Source organism: Heteronotia binoei, chromosome 16 (genome assembly GCF_032191835.1).
Source record: "Heteronotia binoei isolate CCM8104 ecotype False Entrance Well chromosome 16, APGP_CSIRO_Hbin_v1, whole genome shotgun sequence".
Lineage (NCBI taxonomy): Eukaryota > Metazoa > Chordata > Lepidosauria > Squamata > Gekkonidae > Heteronotia > Heteronotia binoei.
In genome coordinates this window covers 21,326,157-21,350,219 of record NC_083238.1, presented here as the reverse complement: position 1 = coordinate 21,350,219, position 24,063 = coordinate 21,326,157, and the positions used below count along the sequence as shown (strand labels likewise).

The 24,063-nt window shown below is 44.6% G+C and overlaps 1 protein-coding gene across 2 annotated transcripts in view; it reads left to right on the top strand.

The window, feature by feature from the left end:
* Nucleotides 1-8,776, top strand: part of CCDC148 (coiled-coil domain containing 148) — a 217,736-nt gene extending 208,960 nt beyond the window's left edge. For both annotated transcript variants that reach the window (XM_060257342.1, XM_060257341.1), the window contains exons 14-15: nucleotides 5,668-5,808; nucleotides 8,378-8,776. In XM_060257342.1, coding sequence (XP_060113325.1) covers nucleotides 5,668-5,808; nucleotides 8,378-8,536 — 300 coding nt within the window. In that variant the 3' untranslated portion in view covers nucleotides 8,537-8,776. The remainder of the gene's footprint in view (nucleotides 1-5,667; nucleotides 5,809-8,377) is intronic.
* The last annotated feature ends 15,287 nt before the right edge of the window (nucleotides 8,777-24,063 follow it).

The window sequence follows — 24,063 nt, the reverse complement described above, 5'->3', positions numbered from 1 at the left end:
CCAGTAATTTAAGGCCCACTGACTATTTAGCAGGATATTTTTACTGTATCTTTTCAAAGACCATAGTTTCAAGGATATTTAATAAATAAATTAGTTCCTTGTGATGAAAGAACAGAGAGAAATCCTTTGACTTGCACTGCCTGACTCAAAGTAAAACACAGATTGTTTTGAAATTCCCTCAATACAAGCCATCCTTTCATACAGAGCAGCTTCAATAAGAATCTACATTTTAAATTTATAGTTGCCATTCTCCTTTAATCTCAACAATTAATTGATAAGTGGCTTTACTCACAGTTGAATTGTGCCTTGACTGTTTAGCGCTCTCCTTCTCAAAGTGGCTGAATAATAGACTTTATAATAAGCATTCCTCATGACCTAGATAGCCCAATCTTGTCGTATCTCAAAAGCTAAACAGAGTTGGCCTTGGTTAGTGTTTAGCCGGGAGACCACCAAAGAATAACAGGGTTGCTATGCAGAGGCAGGCAATGGCAAATGTCTGAATGTCTCTTGCTTTGAAAATCCTAGGAGGTCACCCTAAATTGTCTGCAACTTGATGGCAAAAACAAAAACCCACACACATTCAGTTGTTCATAACCTACTCTTTCTTAAAAGACCTTGGGGAGTTCACATGGATAAGAGCATTCATTTTTGCCTCACAACAGTATTGCTAGGTAGGTTAGACTGACAGAAATCCAGTGTCAGCCAATGACCTTCTTGGCCAGGTCTAGGGTTGCCAGGTCCGACTCAGAAAATATCGGGGGATTTTTGGATGTGGAGCCAGGAGGCTTTCCCATTCCAAATAAATAATAAAAATACAGCAATGCAGTTCTCCTAAATACAGTCTTCATTTTGTTGTCCTCTTTTTTTGCCTTCAAAGGGTTTTCCAGCAGTTGCACTTCCATTAAAGGAAAGTGAACACACACTCACAAAGCTGCCAAAATAAATAGCTTGCAAGCCCACACTTTTGTGATCTCACTGGGGCAATTTACTCACGAGAGTTGCTGGATGTTGCAATCTGTTGTATTTCAATCAAACTCTTCAGATTAACACAGGAAAATGAAAGTGCTGAGCAGAACAGTCTAGGGGGTGGAATCGGTTTCTAGTTAATCGGTTTCTAGTTAATTCTTTACTATCCTTTTACTATGGAAACAACTTCTGAAAGGAATGCAAAACAAACAAAGGGACTGTGCGCTCTCCCTTTCTCTCACACACACACTCACCGAGAAGAACCACATGGCTCTGCCTGCTTGCCCCCCACAGCTTTATTCTCGCTGAGATTTAAAGGCACACACACACCCTCCAAAACACAAGCAGTTTGCAAGTTTCTAACCTGCCGAGATGGAAAGGCACATCACGTCTGTTGAGGCAGGCCTATCCCTGCTGGCCAGCTGGTTGGTGGCAGAGAGGAGCCTGCAAAACTGGAGGATTCCCCACCAGGACCTGGGATCTTGCAAGCCTAGCTGGGTCAGGGATGAACACGGGTGTCCACAGTCTCAGGCTATCACTCTAACCACTATATAACACTGTCTAAGTTTTTTGAGGCCCAATAAGGCCTTCCCATCAGGGTTATATTAAGACATACAGTTCTGGGCCTCAGATTATGGGAGGCCTTTAAATATATGTAAAGGCCACCCATAATCTGAGGCCCTGAATTGCATCTTACTTTGTTTATGTATAAATTCAACTCTGCATCCTGCTACCTGTGTCTTCTGACAGATAACAAACAGGATCTGTTACCTGGGGGAGGGGGAAGCCACCTTCAGCCTGATTTCTGGCTCACTCCTCAGTATTTTGCTTGCATTAGTCACTTGATTAGATATGTCAGCAGCTGTGCTCTGCTTCAGATTGATTTATACTCTGGGCGTTTGCTAGTTTTCTTTCTCCCAAAACGTCATTAGGCCAAGTCTACATATACTGAATGATAACACATTTTGTGGCATAAATGCGGTCTGGACCTCTTGGTGCATAGAGCATCCTAAAGGGAAGACTTGCTGGGCCAGCGGATGACCTAGGCAGAGGAAGGGTAAAATTTAGGCAAGTAAAATTGACACAAACATTTCTACTCTTCTTTGTGGCATCCGTAGAAGCCCCATGTACATTACTCAAGGTTTATATTCCAGACCCATAGAAGGAATCTTCCCACACCCGACTTCTTTTAAGTGACTTCAAGCGTAATTGTTTCCTGCTGTGGAATGACTGAACGAATTTTTGGAATGTACAAGAGAAGAAACAAGGTGCATTTGGGGAAATTAATAATTTATTTTAAGCATGTTTTTAATAAGCATTTGAACAATGTGCCTAAGCCTTTGTGTATGTATGAGAAAAATGAAAGTATTCAGATGTGCAGGATTGCTTCCAATAAACATTAAAAACTACAAATAGAGAGAGAGAGAGACAAGATGTTCCTTGTGTGTTCCTTGTGTGCAAGCGAGCAAAGAGACAAATGCTCAATCAATCAACATACGTATTAACCTCTCTACTAATCTTAGTGGTCAATGTTCCATTCCACATCTGGAACACTTACAGTGACCTGACAACTGAAATCCTGCATAAAAGCAGACTTAGCAGGTTCTGCTGGTCTGTCCTTTTTTCATTAGAGCAAAGGACTTTTCCATGTCTTCATACCCTTGATTGCTCTCAGACAACTGAAAATGCAAGAAGAGTACCCTGGAAAAGCACCTGCACACTTTTTCACACAGTGCATATTTAATCTGTGGAACTTGCTGCAGAGGATAGTGTAAAAGCCACTAGGTTATGTTACTTTAAAGAGGATTATACAAATTCACATAGGATAGGTCCCTCAGAGAGTTATTCGTGATGGCTAAATGAGAGCTCATGTTCATAGGCATATTCTAGATACCAGTTCCTGAAAGGGGGAGCATTTTGGGGCATCTGGTTGGCCAGTGGAGAGAACAGAATGCTGAGCAAGATCAGCCATTGGTCCGATCCAGTGTGGCTGTTTTTATGAGACACCATTCTATTCAGTTTGGAAAACCACCCATATTAAAAGAACAGCCTCACAAATGACATCATCACTGAAGACTCAGAGCCGAACTAGATGTGACAGTGTCCGCAGGTTTGAGCTGTGGCAACACTACCGTTTTAAAGCCTAATTGCACAATTTAAAAGTAACACAAGAGCCTGATCCTGCTTGGGCTTATGATGTGGTGGGATGAAGCACTGTCATCTCCCCCTGATGACTTTTCAGGTTCTGATATAGTTTTGGGGGTGGGTGGGGGGAATGCAGACTTTTTGGCACTTGAAAAGGCACGGTGGGGAGTGGATGCTTCATCCCGTCATGGTGTGGGCCTAATCAGATTTGGGCCTTGTGGCAATTTAAATAGCCTTATTCTGCTTTAAAATGGCAGTAGCATCTAAGGGATGGCGTCATGTCTAGTCTGGTCCTCAGCTGTCACTCAAGTCTGGATAGGGTTGCCAAGTCCAATTCGAGAAATATCTGGGGACTTTGGGGGTGGAGCCAGGAGACATTGGGGTGGAGCCAAGATCAAGGCTGTGACAAGCATCATTGAACTCCAAAGGGAGTTCTGGCCATCACATTTTAAGGGACGGCACCTTTTCAATGCCTTCCTTCCATAGGAAATAATGGATAGGGGCACCTTCTTTTGGGGCTCATAGAATTGGACCCCCTGGTCCAATCGTTTTGAAACTTGGGGGATATTTTGGGGAGAGGCACTAGATGCTGTACTGAAAATTTGGTGCCTCTACCTCAAAAAACAGCCCACCCAGAGCCCCAGATACCCGCGGATCAATTCTCCATGATTTTCTATGGGAATAAATCTCCACAGGGAATAACAGAGTTCCCAGCAGACATTTCCCTCCCCTCCCCCTGCTTTCTGACGGGGAGGGAGGGCCTCCAAACCGGGGGATCCCCTGCCCCCACCTGGGGATTGGCAACCCTAAGTCTGGACTTGATAATTCTAGTGCTTGCAGCTAAATCTAGGCATCCACAAGATTATTGCCAGTTGAAGCCAGAGAGGGGGGCAGGGCCCTTTCTAGGGCTGTTTTGGCTTTTGAGGGAGGACTCATCAGGGCCATACCTGGCAGCAACCACTAGGTGACTTGATACCACCGCACTTGCATGACTTTCCCAGGCATGGCTGTTCAACAGCAGCCATACCACAAAAGCCTGTATACTGGTTAAAATGTCATACTAAGATCTCAGAGACCCACGTTCCAGCAGGTAGATTACTAAGCTGGGGAGAAGATACAAGAGTTTTTGGGATAGGGTGATTGAGTTATGACGAGAGGGCAACAGCTCATTCATTCAGACGGAAGCTGAATAGCATCTTGATATTTCCCTAGGTTTGGGATTGAATTGCTGGGTTAAGATGACCAAGGAGGGAATATTTGTATAGCTTTAGGGATGTGAGGGCGATCTGGCTGTGACATCTGTCACCCCATTGATCGCCAGGGTTGATTCGGCTGATCTGGCTGGCTAGGCGGGTGTCCCCTACCTCCCTCACTGCTCCATGTGCGTCCCTCCCGAAGCTGCGCTCTCGGTGGAAGAGGACAACCATCCCAGATAGAAGGAGTGTACCGTTCTTTGGTCAAGGGTATAGCTTTAGGCTACTGATCAGCAAACTTGAGCCAACCTATCTTGGGTATGATGGAGCTTCTGGAGAATGAGGACAATGAGCATTCAGAGAAATTTCTTGGGTATGACGGAGCTTCTGGAGAATGAGGACAATGAGCATTCAGAGAAATTTCTTGGGTATGACGGAGCTTCTGGAGAATGAGGACAATGAGCATTCAGAGAAATTTGTGGTAGTTCAGGGGTACCAAATTGGATTATTTTACTCAGGCCTCTGGCAGCTAGATCCAAGGGTCTTTTAGGTGTGCCAGTGTGCAGGACATGGGGGGGGGCAGCCTCACTCTCAACAAGCTTTGATAAGAAAACTTGTATTTAATGTATTCCAAATCTCACCCCTCCCCCAGTTTTCTTCCTGCCTTTTCAACATTTCTGGAAAATTTATCTCTGTTCCCTATATGCTGTAGATACGGAATAAGTCTAAGTTAGGGCCCCCAAACCTTTTTGATCCTGCAGGAACCTTTGGAATTCTGACACGGGGCAGTGGGCACAGCCACAAAATGGCTGCCACAGGAGGTGGGGCTAGTCACAAAAGGGCTGCCGCAGGAGGTGGGGCTAGTCACAAAAGGGCTGCCACAGGAGGAGGAGGCAACTACAAAACGATAGGGAATGAGGTTACATATAACTGTAATAGTAATTCTTCAACATTTCAGGAGAATCTCTGTTTAACAGGATGTCTTTTAACCTGTACAGCCAGTCAGAAGCCCTGATGGGTGAACACCTCACCTAGCCTCTCCCATTTTCTAAAAACACTTGGGCAGCACCCACCGGCAGCATTATGAGAACCCCAGTCTAAGTTTCCAGTTGAGGATACATTTAAGGAAATTATAGAAGAGAATGTGATCTTGTCAGAAGTTTAGAGCCTTCAAATACATTGTTGTCCATATTTCCCCCAGTACCTTTTTGGTTATAACCATGGGCTTCCTTGATATATGTGAAAATACCTGTAGAAGGATTGAATTGTGTAACCTTTTGTCTTCTGGATCTCTTGTCTGGAAATATGAAGATCCTTGGTCATTACAAAATATTTGAACAGCTGGCTCTATATTGCTTCACAGGTTGCCATAGTTGCAGAGTTTGATCCTGCTCGAATGATGGCCGACACAGTGGCATCAAAAGCTCGGATGGGCATCGGGACAGGAGAAGAATCTGTTCTGCAAAAGCCTCTGTTTGAATTGCATACATTCACCAATGAGCAGGTATCTGACCATCTTGCATGGTGCATTCTGTGTGCATGCCAACAACAGAAAGATTTAAATGTAGATGATAATTTTGTGAAAATCAGAATTCTGGAAGGGATAGATGTGGAGATGGTTAGGGAAGAAGCTCCCTCTCCTCAATTCTTTTGAATAGGATAGAAGGTTCAGAATCAACAAACCATCATAAATGCTTGCACTGATGTGGGCCTCCCCATGTACCCCTCCCCCATACTGAAAGCTTGTAAAGTAAGATGTTAAAATATATTTTTCCACAGGCCTTCTTGTTTCTATGTCGGAAGAAGTTACTCCACGGGGTAGAGAATTGAAAATAACAAAAAAATCTCTGTGTAAAATTCTCGAATAACTTATTCATTGGTTACTAGTTACAGTAGTACACTAATGTCTGTTAGTACACAATTCTTGTTTCTATACCATCTCTCCTCAAGCCATATTACAAAGTTGAAAAAATTGCATTTGTTACCAGAGAGATGTCCAAATGAGTTCTGACTAACTATGAAGCGCTTAACCCATGGGAAGCTGGAAAAGTGTTTAGGGCCCCCAAACCTTTTTGATCCTGTAGGAACCTTTGGAATTCTGACGCAGGGCAGTGGGCACAGCCACAAAATGGCTGCCACAGGAGGTGGGGCTAGTCACAAAAGGGCTGCCACAGGAGGAGGAGGCAACTACAAAGAAGTTTTGTGGTGATAAGATGTTATGAACCTTTTGCCAACGTTATACTTCAGTAAAATCTTGCTCATACACCACCACCCCTTAATATTCCAGTCACGTTCTGCATATCTTATGACTGAGGGTTGTTTCACACATTATGGTAGTTATGTGGAGACTGCAGTTGCGAGTGGTCTCCGGCAGTGGCATAGAAACATTGTGTGAGCTGCAAAAGTAATTCATGTATTTTACCCTGGCTACCTAGAACTCCTCCATCATGAGAGATGTCTTGTGGCACTGGGATATCTGAAGAGCCAAGCACAATACAAAAGACCTATCCCTGAGCATCACCTATTTTGATTCTGCCCCTGCATTACTGCCAGTGTTATCTTCTGGCTTTTAGCATATAGCAGCCATTCTGGGTATTGCACAAGCATATTTACAGTATCACAGGACAGCAGGAATGGTTACCAGGTCTTGTTGGTAGATTGCAAGTTCTGGTGTGGAGCAAAGGGTATTGCAACATCCAGGGCTCCCCCCACCCCCGGAAAAGGTGGTGCTGAAACGCTCAAGAGGGAAATGAAGGCGAAACTACACAGGTACCCCTCATGACCTTTTAAACATTTTTCGAGAATTTTGTTTCCACCAAGAGGTTCCAGAACTCTGTTCCATTATGTTTGCCCAGAAAAAAAAAAGCCTCGGCAACATCTCTGAAACAGTTTTTTGGGACAAATCTGACATGGTATACCACAGAAAGGGTTGGACCACTGGAATCAAATCACTGCTCTACTAGGGAAGCTCACCTTTGGGCTTGTCACAACTAACCTCACTGGGTTGTGGTGGTTGTAAGGATAAGGTGCAGAAGGGTGAATGAGGTAATAGGCATTTGGGTCCCTGTTAGGTAGACAAGCAGAAAATAAAACAAAATACATGAACAATAATTAAAAAAAAAAATTAAACAGAGACTTAAATACCCTGCTTTTGGTACCTGAATATATATATATATGGGTGAGGTTAGCTCGTTCGAGTCCCGCGTTGAGACGACTGGGGCGCGGACTAATTTGATACTGCTTTAAATCAGGAACAAAATCCTTCTGACGGTTCCTGAGCGGAGTTTCTCTGTTTGAACGCTCCATCGTTGGCGACTCGTCGGAAGCGCACCACCGCTTCCCTCCCAAAGCCCCTGCAAGTGATATCACTGCGCCAGTGAATGAGCGAGCGAATGTTGGCTCGATAAATCGTTTACCCGCCCTTATGTCCGGAAACAAAAATCACTTTTGAAAGTAGATGTGAACTAGATGTGAACTGATTTGAATTCCTGGGTTCTTTTCTGCACGCGTAGAGCTCGTGCTGGAAAAGTAGTGCCAACGGACTAGCAAAACTTTAGTGATCTGACCCATTTAAAAGCGACGCGCTGCAGATAGCGGGCATCACTGCGCCTGCGCTAATGCAGATTGACGTCTCATGAAACGAGGTCCGGTAGAGCAATCTGATCGACCAGCGACGGGACCCACGTGGGATAGAACGGGAGCCTGGCTGTTGTCTGATCGGAAAATTGGTTGTGCAGCTTATAATACAGGTGCGTTGCAGAGGGATTTAATGGTGAGTGTGACCTCACCCAATGTCACCCTACTTGTTACCACATGTGGTATTCTGAATGGTTTTTATTTAATGGGCAAGCTTCATGTTCCCAAAAAAGCATCCAGAAGGGTATACCTGAATCTGCACGCACACATATGCAAGATTGTGTTAGATGTCATTAGTCCAGGCTATCTTTATTCACGTTGCTAATAGTAAGTGGACAAAGATGTTACCTTGTGTCTTTTAAAGAGCTGACATCACAATCAGAACAACTTATTCCAAGATGCGTGTTTGATCATGAGCTTTTTTTTTTTTTAAACAGATAATTTCTGACGCCCGGGTTCGTGTGGAACTAGCTCTTCGTGAAGCTGGACTTCATAAAACACTTTATGCCCAAGAGGTTTTACCTAAAATCCTTCCACCCAAACCACCAAGGAGAGACACGAATTCCGTATTATTTAAAATGTTGAACTGGGGATGAATCATCAGTCTTTCTGAATAATTTATTAACAATCCTTTTAAATAAAGTATTTTGAGTTGAGGAAATGTTGAACTGTGGAGAAAAGTCCCCCCCCCCCCATTTCTTTTTGAATTGCCTGGGAATGCTCAGTGGGCTGCTTTAATGTCCTTCCCTCCCCACCCCCCCCCCCAACACCCCTGACTTGTAACCTGCTGCAGGGAGGACAGGGTAAAAATATAAATAAATAAATGGTCATAAGCATTGCTGTATTGTAGCATATTCCTGGGAACACAGGCTTATTGAAATATCATTTTGGTTCTTTGAGGTGAAGCTGTCATTTTGGATAAAAAATCTGGGAAGGTTCTGCAGGGGATGTGTATCCACATCGGAGCACACAGAGAGATTTCCATCAGGCTGAGTCTGGTATATTGGGTAGGCGGTGGGCCTCACTGGGTTCAAATCCATGAAGGTTGTTGGTCCATTGGAGAGCCAGTTTGGTGTAGTGGTTAAGTGTGCGGACTCTTATCTGGGAGAACGGGGTTTGATTCCCCACTCCTCCACTTGCACCTGCTAGCATGGCCTTGGGTCAGCCATAGCTCTGGCAGAGGTTGTCCTTGAAAGGGCAGCTGCTGTGAGAGCCCTCTCCAGCCCACCCACCTCACAGGATGTCTGTTGTGGGGGAGGAAGGTAAAGGAGATTGTGAGCCGCTCTGAGACTCTTCGGAGTGGAGGGCGGGATATAAATCCAATATCTTCTTCTTCTTCATTTACCGTATCAGCCTCACCTATGTCACAAAGGAATTGTGAAGCTAAAACAAGTGAGGAAAGATATATGCTGTAGTGCCCTCTTTGGATGGAAAATAGGATAGAAATAAACAAGCATTGTGTCCTATAATTTCAGGCTCCCCCAGGTTCCTGATATTTTGGTTCCTGGGGAAGACACAAGAGCTTTCTTGCATAAACTTAATGTACTTGCAAACTATCTTTTTTGTGTGCATCCACTGGATCGGCTGTGTTTTGGTCAGACGTGCCTTGCCTTTCCAATTTTCAGCAGAAAGAGCTGTTTTGATGCAGATTTATTGGCTCAGAAACCTCTGGATGAATTAAACGCCTCCCTGAAGCAGTTTTCCAACCTTAAACAAAACACACCTCTACATTAAAAGGGGAGGGGCCTGTGTAGTCATTGACTAAATGGATATATGGATTTTAAAAGAAAAGAGCAGGTAACTGAAGCATGTGGGCAGAGCACAACTGACTATTGAGTATGTTTGGTATGCTGGGCAGTGTATCTACCAGTTGCATTGAAACAGCAAAAGGGGGAAAGGTTCTAGTTGTGCTGAGGGTGGAGTGGAGACAGAATCGCTTTGAGATGGTTTGTATGTACTCTATGACCGTTTTCGCACACAGCTCACCTCGCAGTCACAATCTTGTTCCCTTCGCAGCGTCTGGTCGGATTTCCCACCATCTGCGCCAAAGTTACAGGAAGTGCTGCAGCTTTTGCGTAGCAAACGTAAACCGCTAAAACCCAGTTTACATTTGCTATGCAAAAGCCGTGGCACTTCCTGTAACTCCGGCGCAGATGGTGGGAAATCCGACAGACGCTGCGGAGGGAACAGGATTGTGACTGTGAGGTAAGCTGTGTGCGAAAAAGGTTACTGTCTTCCTCCATCCCTGAAGCTTCTTTCCTCCTCCCTGTCTTGTGGATATGGCCGATGGAAGCTGTGGAGATGCAAATGGCAGATGTCCTGTTATATAGAGAGCATTTTCCATTACAGGACAAGCAAAATGCAATTATGTCTTGAGTGGGCCATATTTCTCAGAGAGAGGATTTCGCTTCTTCATCGTTTAATCCCAGCACACAAAAAATGTGAAATGGCTTGCAGCTCTTGCCCAGAAGTCCTTCCCCCGCCACTTTCACTGCCTGTTGTATTATGTGAATCTTTTCTTTACAAAAGAAAAATTATGCCGGCCTTATTAATATGAACGACTGTTGCTTGATTATTATTATAAATGGAAATATAAGCTCTTTCCACTTGTAGAAGCCAATTTGATGCATCATGTTTACTGCAAACCAATCATCCGAAGAATTTCATTTTGCAAATTAGCCCTTGAGAATAAATTATGAAAATTATAATATTTCAGCTATGCAGGGAAGGGGGGGGTGTTGTTATAGTGTAGCAAGGAACCCTGTTTGTTCTGTTGGATGAGAGTGAACTTGATGAGTCATTATCAAGTTTAAAAAGCATCACCAGACCTTCTGCAGGATGCATATGAAAGAGATGTAAACAAGGCACATCAGATCTTGAGCCTGCCAATTAGCCAGGCCGGGAATGGATTACCTCCGGGGCTGAGAGATGAGTGAATGTTCTGTTTTTAGCAAAAACCAAAAACAACCCAATCACACAGCAGTGGGATCTGAGTCCAGTAGCACTTTAAGAAACCAACAAGAATTTGGGGTTATGAGCTTTTGAGAATCACAGCTCCCTTCATTTGATAGCTATGAGTCAAACCTCCCTTCGTCAGATAGGTGTCTGACAAAAGGAGCTTTTGCTCTTAAAAGCTTATACCAGGGGTGGCCAAACTGTGGCTCAGGAGCCACATGTAGCTCTTTCACACATCTTGTGTAGCTCTCAAAGCCCCCACCGTACCATCAGCTGGTTTAGAGAAGACAGCTGGTGGCTTGGACAATGTATTTAAAGTTAAAAGTTGCTTTCTTTCCACCTCTCTCCCCCCCATCTGTTTGCCTTCCTTCCTTGTGGCTCTCAGGCATCTGACGTTCATGTCTTGTGACTTTCAAACATCTGACATTTATTCTATGTGGCTCTTATGTTAAGTTCAGCCACCCCTGGCTTATACCCTAAAAATCTATTTTTTTGGTATTGTGTGTGTGCGCGCACATGTGCATCTGGAGGTCATGGTGACCTCTGATGACTAACGCCTACTGGAGGATATTCAGAGAGGTGGCTGAATAAAGCCTGTCCCTGCCTCCTCGCTGGGGTATTCCAAGGAGGTCTTCCATCTAAATACTTGCCAAAGCTTAGCATACTGCTTAGCTTCTGAGATTTGACAAGATCAGGCTTGCCTGGGCTATCCGGATCAGGTTACCCTCATCATCATCGTCACATTTTATTTATATCCCGCCCTCCCCGCCGAAGCAGGCTCAGGGCGGGTAACAACAAGAATTCAATACCTACATTATGTTACAACTAACAGTATAAACCTACAATTAATTAAAAACTATTAAAATTCTAAGAACAGTAAAATCAATATTAATATGTTGGTGCTATTATACAGATGGTGAGTTTACTTAGCGGTTTTAGTCAGTGAAGGCCATTCGAAAGAGGACGGTCTTGCAGGCCCTGCGGAACTGTTCAAAGTCCCGCAGGGCCCGCATTTCTTCTGGAAGCTGATTCCATAGCTGTGGAGCCATAACGGAGAAAACTCTGGAGTTTTACATCTTTTGGCCCAGGGATAGTCAGCAGGTTCTTCCCCGCTGACCTCAGTGCTCTCTGGGGTTCGTACGGGGAGAGACGGTCCCTAAGGTAGGCAGGTCCTCGGCCATATAGGGCTTTAAAGGTAATGACCAGCACTTTGTAACGAATCCGGCATATAACTGAAAATATACCCTGAAAATCTTGTTGGTCTCAAAGGTGTTACTGGACTTGAATCGGGCTGTTCTGCTGCTGACCGACACGGTTCCCCTCTGAAACACACAACAACACATATCTTATAGGGTTTGTGTAAGGCAGCTGTCGTTTTCTCTCCCCGCCCCCCCTCCCCACCCCTGCAGCGTTTGTATACTCTGCAGTCTAAAGAACCGAAAAGAAGAATAAATTGCTGATCTCAAAGCAGGCACATTTCAAATGTCAGTCTCAGCCCTACCATTTTCTCACAGGATTCAATTGTAGCGAGAAGCACAACCCCGCAGGTCCCAGCAGGGCTTAATCATTGTTAAACAGACTTGATGACTGAACATGATTTGTCCTGGTTTGTGCTGCCAGCCAAGTCCTGGTCAACCTCATGTCATTTGACTCAGTGGTTCCGCAGTCATTTTCTGACTTGCTCGTTTTCCACCACGTAGCGGAGCCCTGCAGGGAACTGGGGAAGAACAGCATGGTGAGAAGGAAGCCTTTTTGAGCTCTCCATCGTGCAACAAAAGGCGGCTCCCCCAACCTATCTGCTGCCACATCTGTGCCATAAAAGGGCTGGCATAAGTCACTGCATAAGAAGAGGATGGAAATGATTTTGAGACATTTTGAATATTCCCAGCGCTTTCACTTTTGGGTCTCTTCCCCTGATGTAAATAGAAATAAACGCTTCAGTGAAATATTGCTTCGAAAGCAGGGCATACTGCTGACCTTGTGACAAGTCGCCGAGCCCTAACTGTATCCGGTGTGCACTAAATGCTGCCAAAGGCAACGCGAACAGCCTTGTTTCCATTTTAATAGCTTAAAATATGCTGCTGTTGTAGTTAATCCTCTCTGAGGTGGAATGTGGATTTTAAAGCAACTGCTGTGTTAGGCTAGGCTCAGGCACAGCGGTGACTCAGAGCAAGGATAACACCCGGAAGCGGAGGATAAACACAGACGGAATGTTCCCAGTCACTCTCATTCAGGAATCTGTGATAGTTCTGGGTGGGACAAAGGGCTAGCCACCAAAGCTTCGACAGAGAGAATCTGGAAAAGGCAGATTGCCAGGTCCCATCAAGACAGCTTTGTTGAGGCATTCTGCTTCTGATTTGCTCCCGCCTTGTTTTTTTAACAAATGTGGCAACCAGTTAAGGGAGTAAGCAAAAAATTCTGCCTTTCTGAAAGGATCTTCTAGGACAGTAGTGGGCAACCACATTGAATAAATCAGAAGCTGTTAGCAGTTAACAGCATTTTCATTAACAGGGTTTATGCAAAGGCAGCTCCTGAATCTACAGCTCAGAGAGGCTGGAGAAGGAGTGCAATTTGCCACAGTAGATGGAGGATGAGCCAAATAGCATGATGCTGCTTTCTTTATAGTGGATTCGGGGGAGGGGGGAGAAAGCCTGCATAACAGCAGGCGTCAGTCCCACCTCCTTCTCTTTTTGAGCATCAGCAATGGAGATACCCACCCTCCCTCCCTTAGTTTTGGAGTAGGTGCAAGCTGGTAACTCATTTGGAGGCCAAGTAGGAAATGCTTTTCCCTCTGGTGGACTGGCACCAGACCGGATGGGTTTTTCGCTTAGTTGACTCTGAAAAGGGCACTGGAGAATCAGTAATGCCTGGGCACTGGTATTCCATGTTGGCAGTAGCAGTGCAGGTTAATTTGCTTGAAAGGTACACAGTACAGCTTAGGTGACCACCCTGGGACATCATTTGGATGGTCAAAGGTTAACCTTCAGACCAGGCCTTGGTGCTTTCATGGACTGGGAACAGAAAGTCCATAGACCAAAAGTGACCTCACCTATAAATCCAAGGATGCACAAACAAGAGGAAGCTTGACTCCTCTGTGTCCTTTATATTTCTGTAATCACATATTTAGTCAGGCTTATAAGGACCTTCTTCCAGCCAAGATCCCTCTCTTATTTTGGACTTAGTTGTTTTAATGCCCCTCCCCCTTTGAGCCTAAATACCACAGAATCTGCAACTAAAGGGGCGTGGTCACACGTACCATTAGTTTCGACACAGCTCCGTCTGGCTGACGGATTAAATGTGTTCGTTCAGACATCCACATCTGATAATCGAGCATCATCCGGCGTCATCCAGGCTTGCTACGCATGAATGGCTCATTAATTTGACAGCACATAAAGTCCGGCCCTTTTTCAAAACAGCGGCACAGGATCGGCTTTTTGTTGTTTGGACAGCTCACGCGTGATACTGTCTCTCACCATTTTTTTCAAAGAAAGCCCCAACAGACATGCGCATTGCCAGATCATCTGGGAATCTGAGGTGACGCTTCTGCTTCTCCAATCAACACAGGATTGGAGGGGGGGGGGGAATCGTTATCCCACTATTCAGAACAGGGGAAAAATTCTTTTTTTTCAATGTGGAGGATTTCAAGATATCATTGTCACTGCCAATTTCTAGGAAAATAATTCCTGGCAGTTCCGTGGTTTGGATCGGCAACGTTAATTCTGGAAACTTTTGCTCTTCCCCCCTGCCTCTGAAGAAAGTTTTGATTTCCCAGCTCCAAACAGTTGGGCGCATGTTCAATGGACCCCCTCCCCTCCCAGAAATCACCATCTGATTACGCATGCTCCAAGAAAGGAGTGCGACAGTATTGGATGTCTGATTGCACACAACAGAATGAATCGCATTCTTGGATGCTCGTCTGAACTGCCCTGCATCAGATCAATATTCAGCAGTTCAGATTTGAGCGCTATCCACCCGCTTTTAATGGTACGTGTGACCGCACCCAAGGAGTCTCATAAAGGATGCTCAGGAGCCTGGAGACCAAGCCCTATGAGGAAAGGCTGAAGGAATTGGGAATGTTCAGTCTGGAGAGGTTGCGAGGGGGGACATGATTGCTTTCTTCAAGTATTTGAAGGGCTGTCACTGAGAGGAGGGCAAGGAGCTGTTCCTGCTGGCAGCAGAGGAGAGGACTTGCAACAATGGGTTTAAATTAAGGGCGGGAAGGTACCAACAGGATATTAGGAAAAACCTTTTTCACAGTAAGAGTTGTTCAATAGTGGAATCAGCTACCTAGAGAGATGGTGAGCTCCCCCTCACAGGCAGTCTTTAAGCAGCAGCTGGAAAAAAACCCTGTTGGGGATGGAGTAGGCTGATCCTGCATTGAGCAGGGGGTTGAACTAGATGACCTGTTTGGCCCCTGCCAACTCTGTGATTCTATGAAAAACACCTGGGTGTTTTTCAGGAAGGTCCATGAAAGAGGGATTACAAAGAGATTACATGCCATTTCCCCCAGCTAAGGGATCTCAATAACAAAAGATTTTTGAACAGTGGAATATGCTGGCATATCCCAGGGGTGTCTGCCCAGTCCAAGGCAATTGCTGTTTCATTAACCGAAACCCAGTTCATCTTTTCCCTTTTTTTACTCAATCAAGAAGGGCACTGGAGTCATTAATTTATACTCCCTCCTGTTTCAAGAGCTATCTGACTCACCCATACTTTTGTGTCAATGCAAATCTGGCTCACTTTAATGTAATTAAAGTATGTTAATCACCTAGGCTCTTTGCATCCATGCGGATTTGGCTCACAATAGCCTAATCAAGGTATTTTTCCCCCACTCCTCTGCCCCCGTCAAAGTTTGACAGCAATTAACTTTAAACCAGCCAGTGAAATTCAACTTTTTTTTATCTTGGACCAATCATGTTCCTGGGAAAGTGGGTTCGCATGTATAGCTATGGGACATTTCTCCATAAAAATCATGCTTGTCACAACCTTGCTTTTGGCTCCACCCCCAAAGTCTCCTGGCTCCACCTCAAAAACCTCCCAGGTATTTCCTGAGTCAGACTCGGCAACCCTAAGTGAAATAGACTCAACTGCAGTTGAAAGGAAATGGGTAGAAACAGACCCCTCCTGTCTTGTGGGAGATCTTCTGCAAATTGAGCAATTGCTCACACAAGAATGGGCTGTAGGTTGCTGTTTTCCCCACCTTACTGCATGTGGTACGCTCCACTCTATTTTCAAGGATCTCTCCACTTTATGGAGCAGCTTGCTGCAGGGGAAAGGGACATAGAATGGAGGCTGTGAGTAGTACCGGTCCTAGGGTGCGTGGCGCCCCAGGCAGGCTCCCTGCCCACCACCCCGCTGCCACCTGCTCACCCTCCACAGTGCTGCAGCGCAGCACTCCATTGCCTGCCCCCCCCCCAGCACGATCAGAGGAGCGCTGCAACTGAGCCTGCTTGCTGGGGATGGTGGGATATAAGTAGAATTTAAAAAAATAGATAAATACCCCCACCCCCAAATCTTGTAGTTCTTTAAGGTTCCACTGAACGAGAATCTAGCTGTTCTACTGCAGTCTAACAGAGTTGCTTTCTGAAATGATTACCATTCAGTGTTCATCCATATATAGCGACATTAATGGCTGCCAATCTGTTTGGATCAGCAATATTTTGCACATGCATTTGGTGGGAATTATAGTTTTTACCCCTGCCCCATGTCTTTTTTAAAAAAAACTACCCAGACAAGATAAGGATATTTTTAAAGCAAGTTAGTAACCACAGCTACTAAATATCTGCAAAGCTGTTCGCAAACTGCCTGATTCAAATGGCATGGAGATTAGGCTTGCCAATCCCCAGGTCCCAGCAGGGGCTCTCCCACTTTTCCAGGCTCCTTCCCGCCCCCAGTCAGCTGGCCAGCGTGGGGAAGCCCTGCCCCCCCCCAGCCATCATGTGCCTCCCCACCCCAGGCTTCAGTCTCTACTTGAGAAAGCCTTCCTCTTTGGATGGTGTGTCTGCGTCTTTAAGGCTGAAGGGGAGCGGGGGTGGGGGTGGGGAGGAGGAGGCAGAACAACATGGCTGTGAAAGGAGCCCAGACCCTCCGTTTGTTGCACAATCCTTGCAGAGGTCGTTTGCATAGCGTGAAGGTAAACTTGAACCTTTGGTTGCCCTGTGTTACTGTGAAAAACTTGAAAGTTCAGCAACTCATGAGTAGAGGTGCCAATCCCCAAGTAGGGGCAGGGGAGTCCCGGTTTGGAGGCCCTCCGGAGCTTCAGGGTCATCAGAAATGGGGGGGGGGGAATGTCTGCTGGACCATAGGGTATAATGGAGAATTAATCCGGGGTATCTGGGCCTCTGGAGGGGCAGTTTTTTGAGGTAGAGATACCAAATTTTTAGCGTGGCATCTGATGAGTCTCCTCAAAATGCTCTCCAAGTTTCAAAAAGATTGGACCAGGGGGTCCAATTTTATGAGCCCCAAAAGAAGGTGCCCCTATCCATTATTTCTAATACAGGGAAGGCATTAAAAAGGTATGTGGTCCCCTTAAATGTGATGGCCAGAACTCCCTTTGGAGTTCAATTGTGCTTGTCACAACTTTGCTTATGGCTTCACCCCAATGTCTCCTGGCTTCACCCCCAAAATCTTCTGACTCCACCCTCAAAATCCCCAGATATTTCTTGAATTGGACTTGGCAACCTTAATGGAGATCCTAGGCTATCTCGTAGTGAATCTCAAAAATGATTTTTGACCCCTGAACACGTTTGGCACAAAGGTTGCAGCATCCATCTCACTGCTCATTCACAATGCCCAGAAGAAGTTCAGAGCAATCGAAGGGCCTCAGTCATCATATGGGTCTTCAAAATGGGGACCATAGCCATGAGTCCTTCTGGAAAAGAATTCTGCTGCGTTCAACACACCTGACACAGGACTGCCTTGAGGCACTCATGATATCTGTGCATCTTAGTGAATTTTCTTCTGCCTGAGTGTTGGTGCAGCTTTTGCTGTGAAAAGGACAGCTAGGAAACACAGTTGAAGCAAAGCAAAGGTTTTTCTTTCTCAATATATTATATATTATAGGACTGTATTTGGCAAATACCACTGTCGAAAATATATCTTAGAACTTTGTTTGAACACAGGTCAGCGATGATGCTATACTTGGTGCGGTTTGGGTGATTTTAATGTGCAGAACTGAGTATACATCAAAATAAAGGTAATTAATGCATATGTTCTTTAACAAATTAAGCCAGAAAATGTTATCAATGAACAGAAGGTCAAGGTGAAATGGAGTTCATTTTGCTGCTTATCATCCAATGAGACTTTTAAAGATTAAATTTAATTAGAATGTCTGTGTTCAAATCTGAATTTATAATAACAAAACAAAGAATACTTTTAAAAAAATAATGGTCAGCAACATGAAAGTAAACCTGATGAGAATATAGTTTAAATATGTAACCTATTAACTGAGGTCCTTGGAGGCATCATGCACCATCAGTTTCAACCTTTGCTCAAATATAAACAAGTCTTTGTGTTTGGATTCCATTAGCTCTTAATTTTTCATAAGTACCTTCTCCTGAGAGTTCTCTGTCTGCTACTTAACCTTACAGGGTGCCAGGTCCACCTTATGCAGAATATAACGTTCATTTTGACAGAGTGTGAGTCAAGGAAACTGGGGAAGTGTTCAGGGCCAGATTAACAATTAGGTGAAGTAGGCACTAGCCTATTGGCCCCATGTCTTTAGGGGCCCCAGGCTGGCTCCCCCCCCCATTTCTCCGCTACTTGCAGCCATCCCAGACTGCATGCACAGTCAGGAACTGAGCCGTTTTTTGCCCAACTTGCCCAGTGTGGCTGCTGCTGGCATCGTTGCCAAGTTTGCCTCTCTCTGCTGCTCCCCCACAGCTTTGTCAAAGGGGCTTTTGGGAAAGTGCCTGCAGCAAGGGCCACAGGCAGTGGGGTGGGCACTCCAATTCTGAGATAATTTGCAAGGGGGCCCCCGAGATTTTGACTGCCTAGGGGCCTTCCTAGGGTTTAATCCGGCACTGGAAGTGTTAGGATCCTGGGGGAAGCATCCAGAAGATGGTATTGTGGTGAAAGACCAGTTGGAAGAGATGGATGGAGCCAGAAGCAAACAGGGAAGGAGCTCTATCAGAGAGGGACAAGAACATCTCTATTCTGAGATAGTTTCAGCTTTCTGGTAGTGGAGCCATGAAAAAGGAGTGGGTGCAGGGTGTGACTACAGGATACATGCTTCGCTTGCTAGAAAAACTTTTCTTCGAAAGGAAGAATAATAATAATAGGAATAATAAGAATAATAGAGCCCGAACCTATTATTTTTGATTGCCTATCTTTACCTACTAAAACTCACGCTCTCAATATGTTATAAGCAAATGGCATCAAACTAGTTGAGGAGGTTGTCATAAGAATGTTCCTGGTAGAATATGGTTGGAGACTTCCTGAGAACCCTGAGTATACCACCTTGAGCTCCATGATGGAAGGAAATAAACAAACGTAGGTAAATAAGTAAGCGTGAACATTGTGCTCGCCATCCTGGAGCCAGAATAACTCCCTTGGAAGATACAAACAGGCAGCATAGGATTGGATACGTCTCAGAGAGTACCCGATACAGTTCTGACTCCCTTCCCTTACAATCCTGTGAAGATAAATCCATTGTGTCCATCATAGGACCTTTCTAAGTTGTCCATCATTGTGTCATCCACACTTTAAGTTAAGCACGAGACGCATAGGATTCTTGTAAAGCTATGCAGTTATGAGATGGGTCAGTGCTTGGATAGGTGACCTGGGACTTGTGCACCATCTTCAATTTGCTGAATTACATGAATAAATAGAACCACTGCCGATATCATTGACTTGATGACAAAATAAGTTCATCATTTATATTATTTTTTCACAGACACCAGTGAATTAATGATGAATCCTTGCAGGGGATATATAAAGTTATAAAATATAGCACATTTCCCCATAACAATAACAATCTCGGGGGGGGAAACTTCAAAAACAGCCTTTGGAGAAAATGCCAAATTCAGGCACTCCATGAATTGTGACGGCTGTTTTGTTCTTTGCCATCCACTGTAAGGAAATCACAGTTTTGAATGTTGTGTGGCACAGCCAATTATTGCAATAATCTCTGAGTTCTGCAGAGCAGACTTTTGAGCTCAAGGCTTGGCTTTGGGCTGAAAATAATAGCTGCATTTCTAAAATACAGTTTTTTCCCTTTTACTCACTGATGTACAATTGAAAGATTTCCACTGGCGGCACGAACAAAACTGAGGATAATTCTATAGATGCCCCAAAGCAAATGCAGCAAATACGTCTCCTGGAGTTGATTTCATAGGAGGAAATCACTGAATCATATGCGAAAATACTATCAAGACGAGAGCATGATAATGGAGAATTAGGGTGACTACTTTCCCACTAGTGATCATACCAGGGCACTTATTTATTGTTGTTGCTATCAAAGCTTATTCTCATTAGACAGTAGAGATGAATAAAGCTTAAAACCACATATGAAGCTGCTCTTGTACAAAACCAGACCATTACATCTTATGGTCCCTGACCCAAGAGATATCTAGCTGTCTAGCCCTGGCCTCAACTTGTTGGGACCCTCTGCTGAGTAATATCTGTGCCCTGCCTGGTTTATTACAATTCCACAGGGCTTGTAAGGCAGGGATCAGGCCTGTAGCTACAGGTGGGCCTATGGGGGCCCTGCCTCATGACTTCGTCAGGTGCCCCAGCTCAGGTGTCCTTGACCTTTCCTCCTTCTCCCCTGCTACTGCCACGGGGGTGAAAACTGAGACGCTAGGGGCTGCCCCTCCCTCCCCCATGATTTACATTGCATGGGAGGAGTACCTAGAAGCAGCCACTGTTCTTCCCGGCCCTTTAAATGGCATGGAAGGGGCAATGGCTGCCCCTGGGTACCCCTCCCATGTAATTTAAATCATGGGGGAGGGAGGGGGCAGCCCCCAGCTCCAGGGCCAGATGTAGGGGGGAGCAGAGGGGGCACCAAATTGGATATGGAGTCCATTCTATTCGATGGGCCCATAAGATAGAATGGGCCCATAAGGGGGCGTCATTTTTTAATCCCCCCCTCAAAAAACATGTAGATCTGGTCCTGCCCAGCTCTCAGCTTTCACCTCATGCCCCTAAAGTGGAGGCAGGCAGGAGAGATTGTCAGGTGTCCTGAGTCGGGCACCCTGAGTCTTGGCAGCGGCCAGAGGAGGGGAGCCATTAAATGCCCCCTTACTTTTTTACATGTCCCCCAACTTTTAAAATCCTGGCGATGGGCCGGCAGCAGATGCTTGGTTGAGGACAGCGATGGTGTCCACTTGGCTGCCACTATCACCCCTGCAAGGCAATATCACAATTGGAACTTGACCACCATCTCTTTGAATTGTATTGCTTTTGTGAATTTTATTGGGATTTTTCTTTTTAAAAAAATTATTGATTAGTGCTTATGATTTTAGCTCATTGTACTCTACCCTGAGCCCTATTTAGGGAATGGGCAGTATATAAATGGAATATAATGATAAAAACAAATAAATAAATAATGACTGGCAGTGACTTTCTGGTGTCTCAAGTGGGGGAAAGTGGCTTTTGCTGGCTATCGAGTTTATTTTTGAACACACGAAGCTGCCTTACACTAAATCAGACCATTGGTCCATCAAGGTCAGCATTATCTACTCAGATTGGCATTAGCTCCCTAGCTCCAGAATATGGTAAACATTTTGTTTTTGCAAGCGCATATCATGAACTTGATTATTCAGTCCTTAGACATACGATGTAAAAGAATTCATGAATATTCACAAGACAAATGGCAGCTCTGCTACAACACCACAAGCTTATTTTTAGTAACCATCCCCCCATTCTCTTCGGAGCACTGTTTTAAAGTGTATTTATTTACCAGTTCTGCAAAATGTTCCATAGATGGAATATGATAATGCACTATATAAATAACTTAAAATAATTACAAGACAGCACAATACTCCAGTCTGATTGCATACATGATTTGGGGGGAGTCGTATTATAGTAGAATCAGGCCCAAGGCACTATAGGACCTTTATTACTTCAGAAAGATTTTGATTCCGGTGTTGGAGTTTTGAAGAGGAAACAAATATTCAGACAGTACTTGTCGGCAGTAATTTTGGTCATATTTCTGAATGAATAATACTTCTTTTCTTTATGTCTTTTGGTTCCTCTGTCATCTCTGAGCTCATCATCTGCTATTTGCCGAAACACTTAGATATGAAACCAACATTAAGGTGTTCTATATTCAACAGAGATCATAGTACAATCAAGCTTGGAACATTTTCTGCGCTGCTAAGGAGTTGCCATACATTGACATCTTCTGTCTAAATATTTTGAAGCCGTTTGATCAATTTCTGACAGATGTCTAAAATGAAAAGTTACCCCACTGTGTTCTAAAATAGTATTCTAGTCTGTCTTCACCAGGTGTACCGAGCAACAGGGGAATAGCGGCAGATTTACTTTTGATCTAGCTTCATTTTAAAAGGGATTTCTCAAGTACAAGAATTAACTTGGCTTATTACAACAGTCACGACACCTACAGATCCCGGTTTAAATCCTTCCGCTTCTCTCAGCAAAATCTGAAGCCTTCCTATAATAAGAAGAAGACTGCAGATTTATACCCCACCCTTCTCTCTGAATCAGAGACTCAGAGTGGCTTACAATCTCCTATATCTTCTCCCCCCCAAAACAGACACCCTGTGAGGTGGGTGGGGCTGAGAGAGCTCTCACAGCAGCTGCCCTTTCAAGAACAACTCCTGCAATAGCTATGACTAACCGAAGGCCATTCCAGCAGCTGTAAGTGGAGGAGTGGGGAATCAAACCTGGTTCTCCCAGATAAGAGTCTGCACACTTAACTGCTACACCAAACTGGCTCTCTAAGGGATATTCCTCTGAAGGAAGAAGCATCTCCTCTGTTTCCAAGTGCCTGGAGGAAAGCTGTTAGGTTGGAGCATGGCTACAAGCTCGCGGAGTGAACTGGAAGGATACAAACTACCGTAGTATGTCTGACCCAGTGCCATGTGACAAAGGGAACATTGATTCTTGAAATCTTATTCCCTAGAAATCTTGTTGTTCTCTAAGGCACTACTGGACTTGAATCAAAGGCGCTATTGAACTTCATGCCTGCATGGCTAGCCACCTAAAAGTAGTGCCAGATATAATTCTTAAATATATGGCATATTAGAGACAAAGAATTTAGATACTGGTTGTACAAAAGGGAACTCTGGTGACCTTTGGAGCAAAGTCTTACCACAAGTATATAGTGCACAAATATACTGTAGACAATCCCTGTGCTGCCTACACTCTGACCAATTTCATACATACAGAAGTATGAAAAAGGGGCTCTGTGAAATTTGCTTCTGAGAAAATTGAAACTTTCTTCTCTTCAAATAAATTGTTGAAATATGGGATAACTGGAGCTCTACCAGACTTAGGTTCCAGATCTGATGATAGATTGTGAACCTAAGATCGATTCTTGGAGGACTTACAAGTACTATGGAAGAGGCTGGAATTTGTAGACGGTCACCTCAAAATGCTCATAATTTTATATCAAGGGGAATCAGTGGTGCCATCAGAGCGGCGCTTTGTGGTGGAGATCCAGAGCAGTCTCTCAGACGGGTCCTCCAAAGCAGACTTTCACTCTGGTAGCATATATTGCCATCTAAAGAGGAGGCTTCCATAAGATCATTCATTTCAGGGTCTAAAATCACATATCTGTGTCACTGAAGGTAAAGCTCATACAGGAGCAGTCTTGAATCTAAAGTGTAGCTCTTTGGTGCATGTCCAGCTGTAGCAATGCCTTCTTGCAACTAGTGGTCCTGCATTTCTCCACCTGCACCAAACACATCCACTAGGCTAAATGGTGAATTGGATTGCCCTTATGGAGTATCGTTGCATCTCTCTATGTATTCTCTTCAGCTGTGGGCCTATGGTTTTCCGATGGGGCACAGTTTACTGGGGATGGACACAAACTGACTCATGAACTAAAGTTTGTGATGAATTTTGACCTATTGGTGGTTTGCAGACTAAAGTTCACGGCAGATCAACTGGCACAAATTTTCATTTGGTTCGTGGCAGTTAATGAATGGATACATTTCCAGACAGAATTTCTGCACTCAATCTAAATGTTTACCAAAATTCAAAG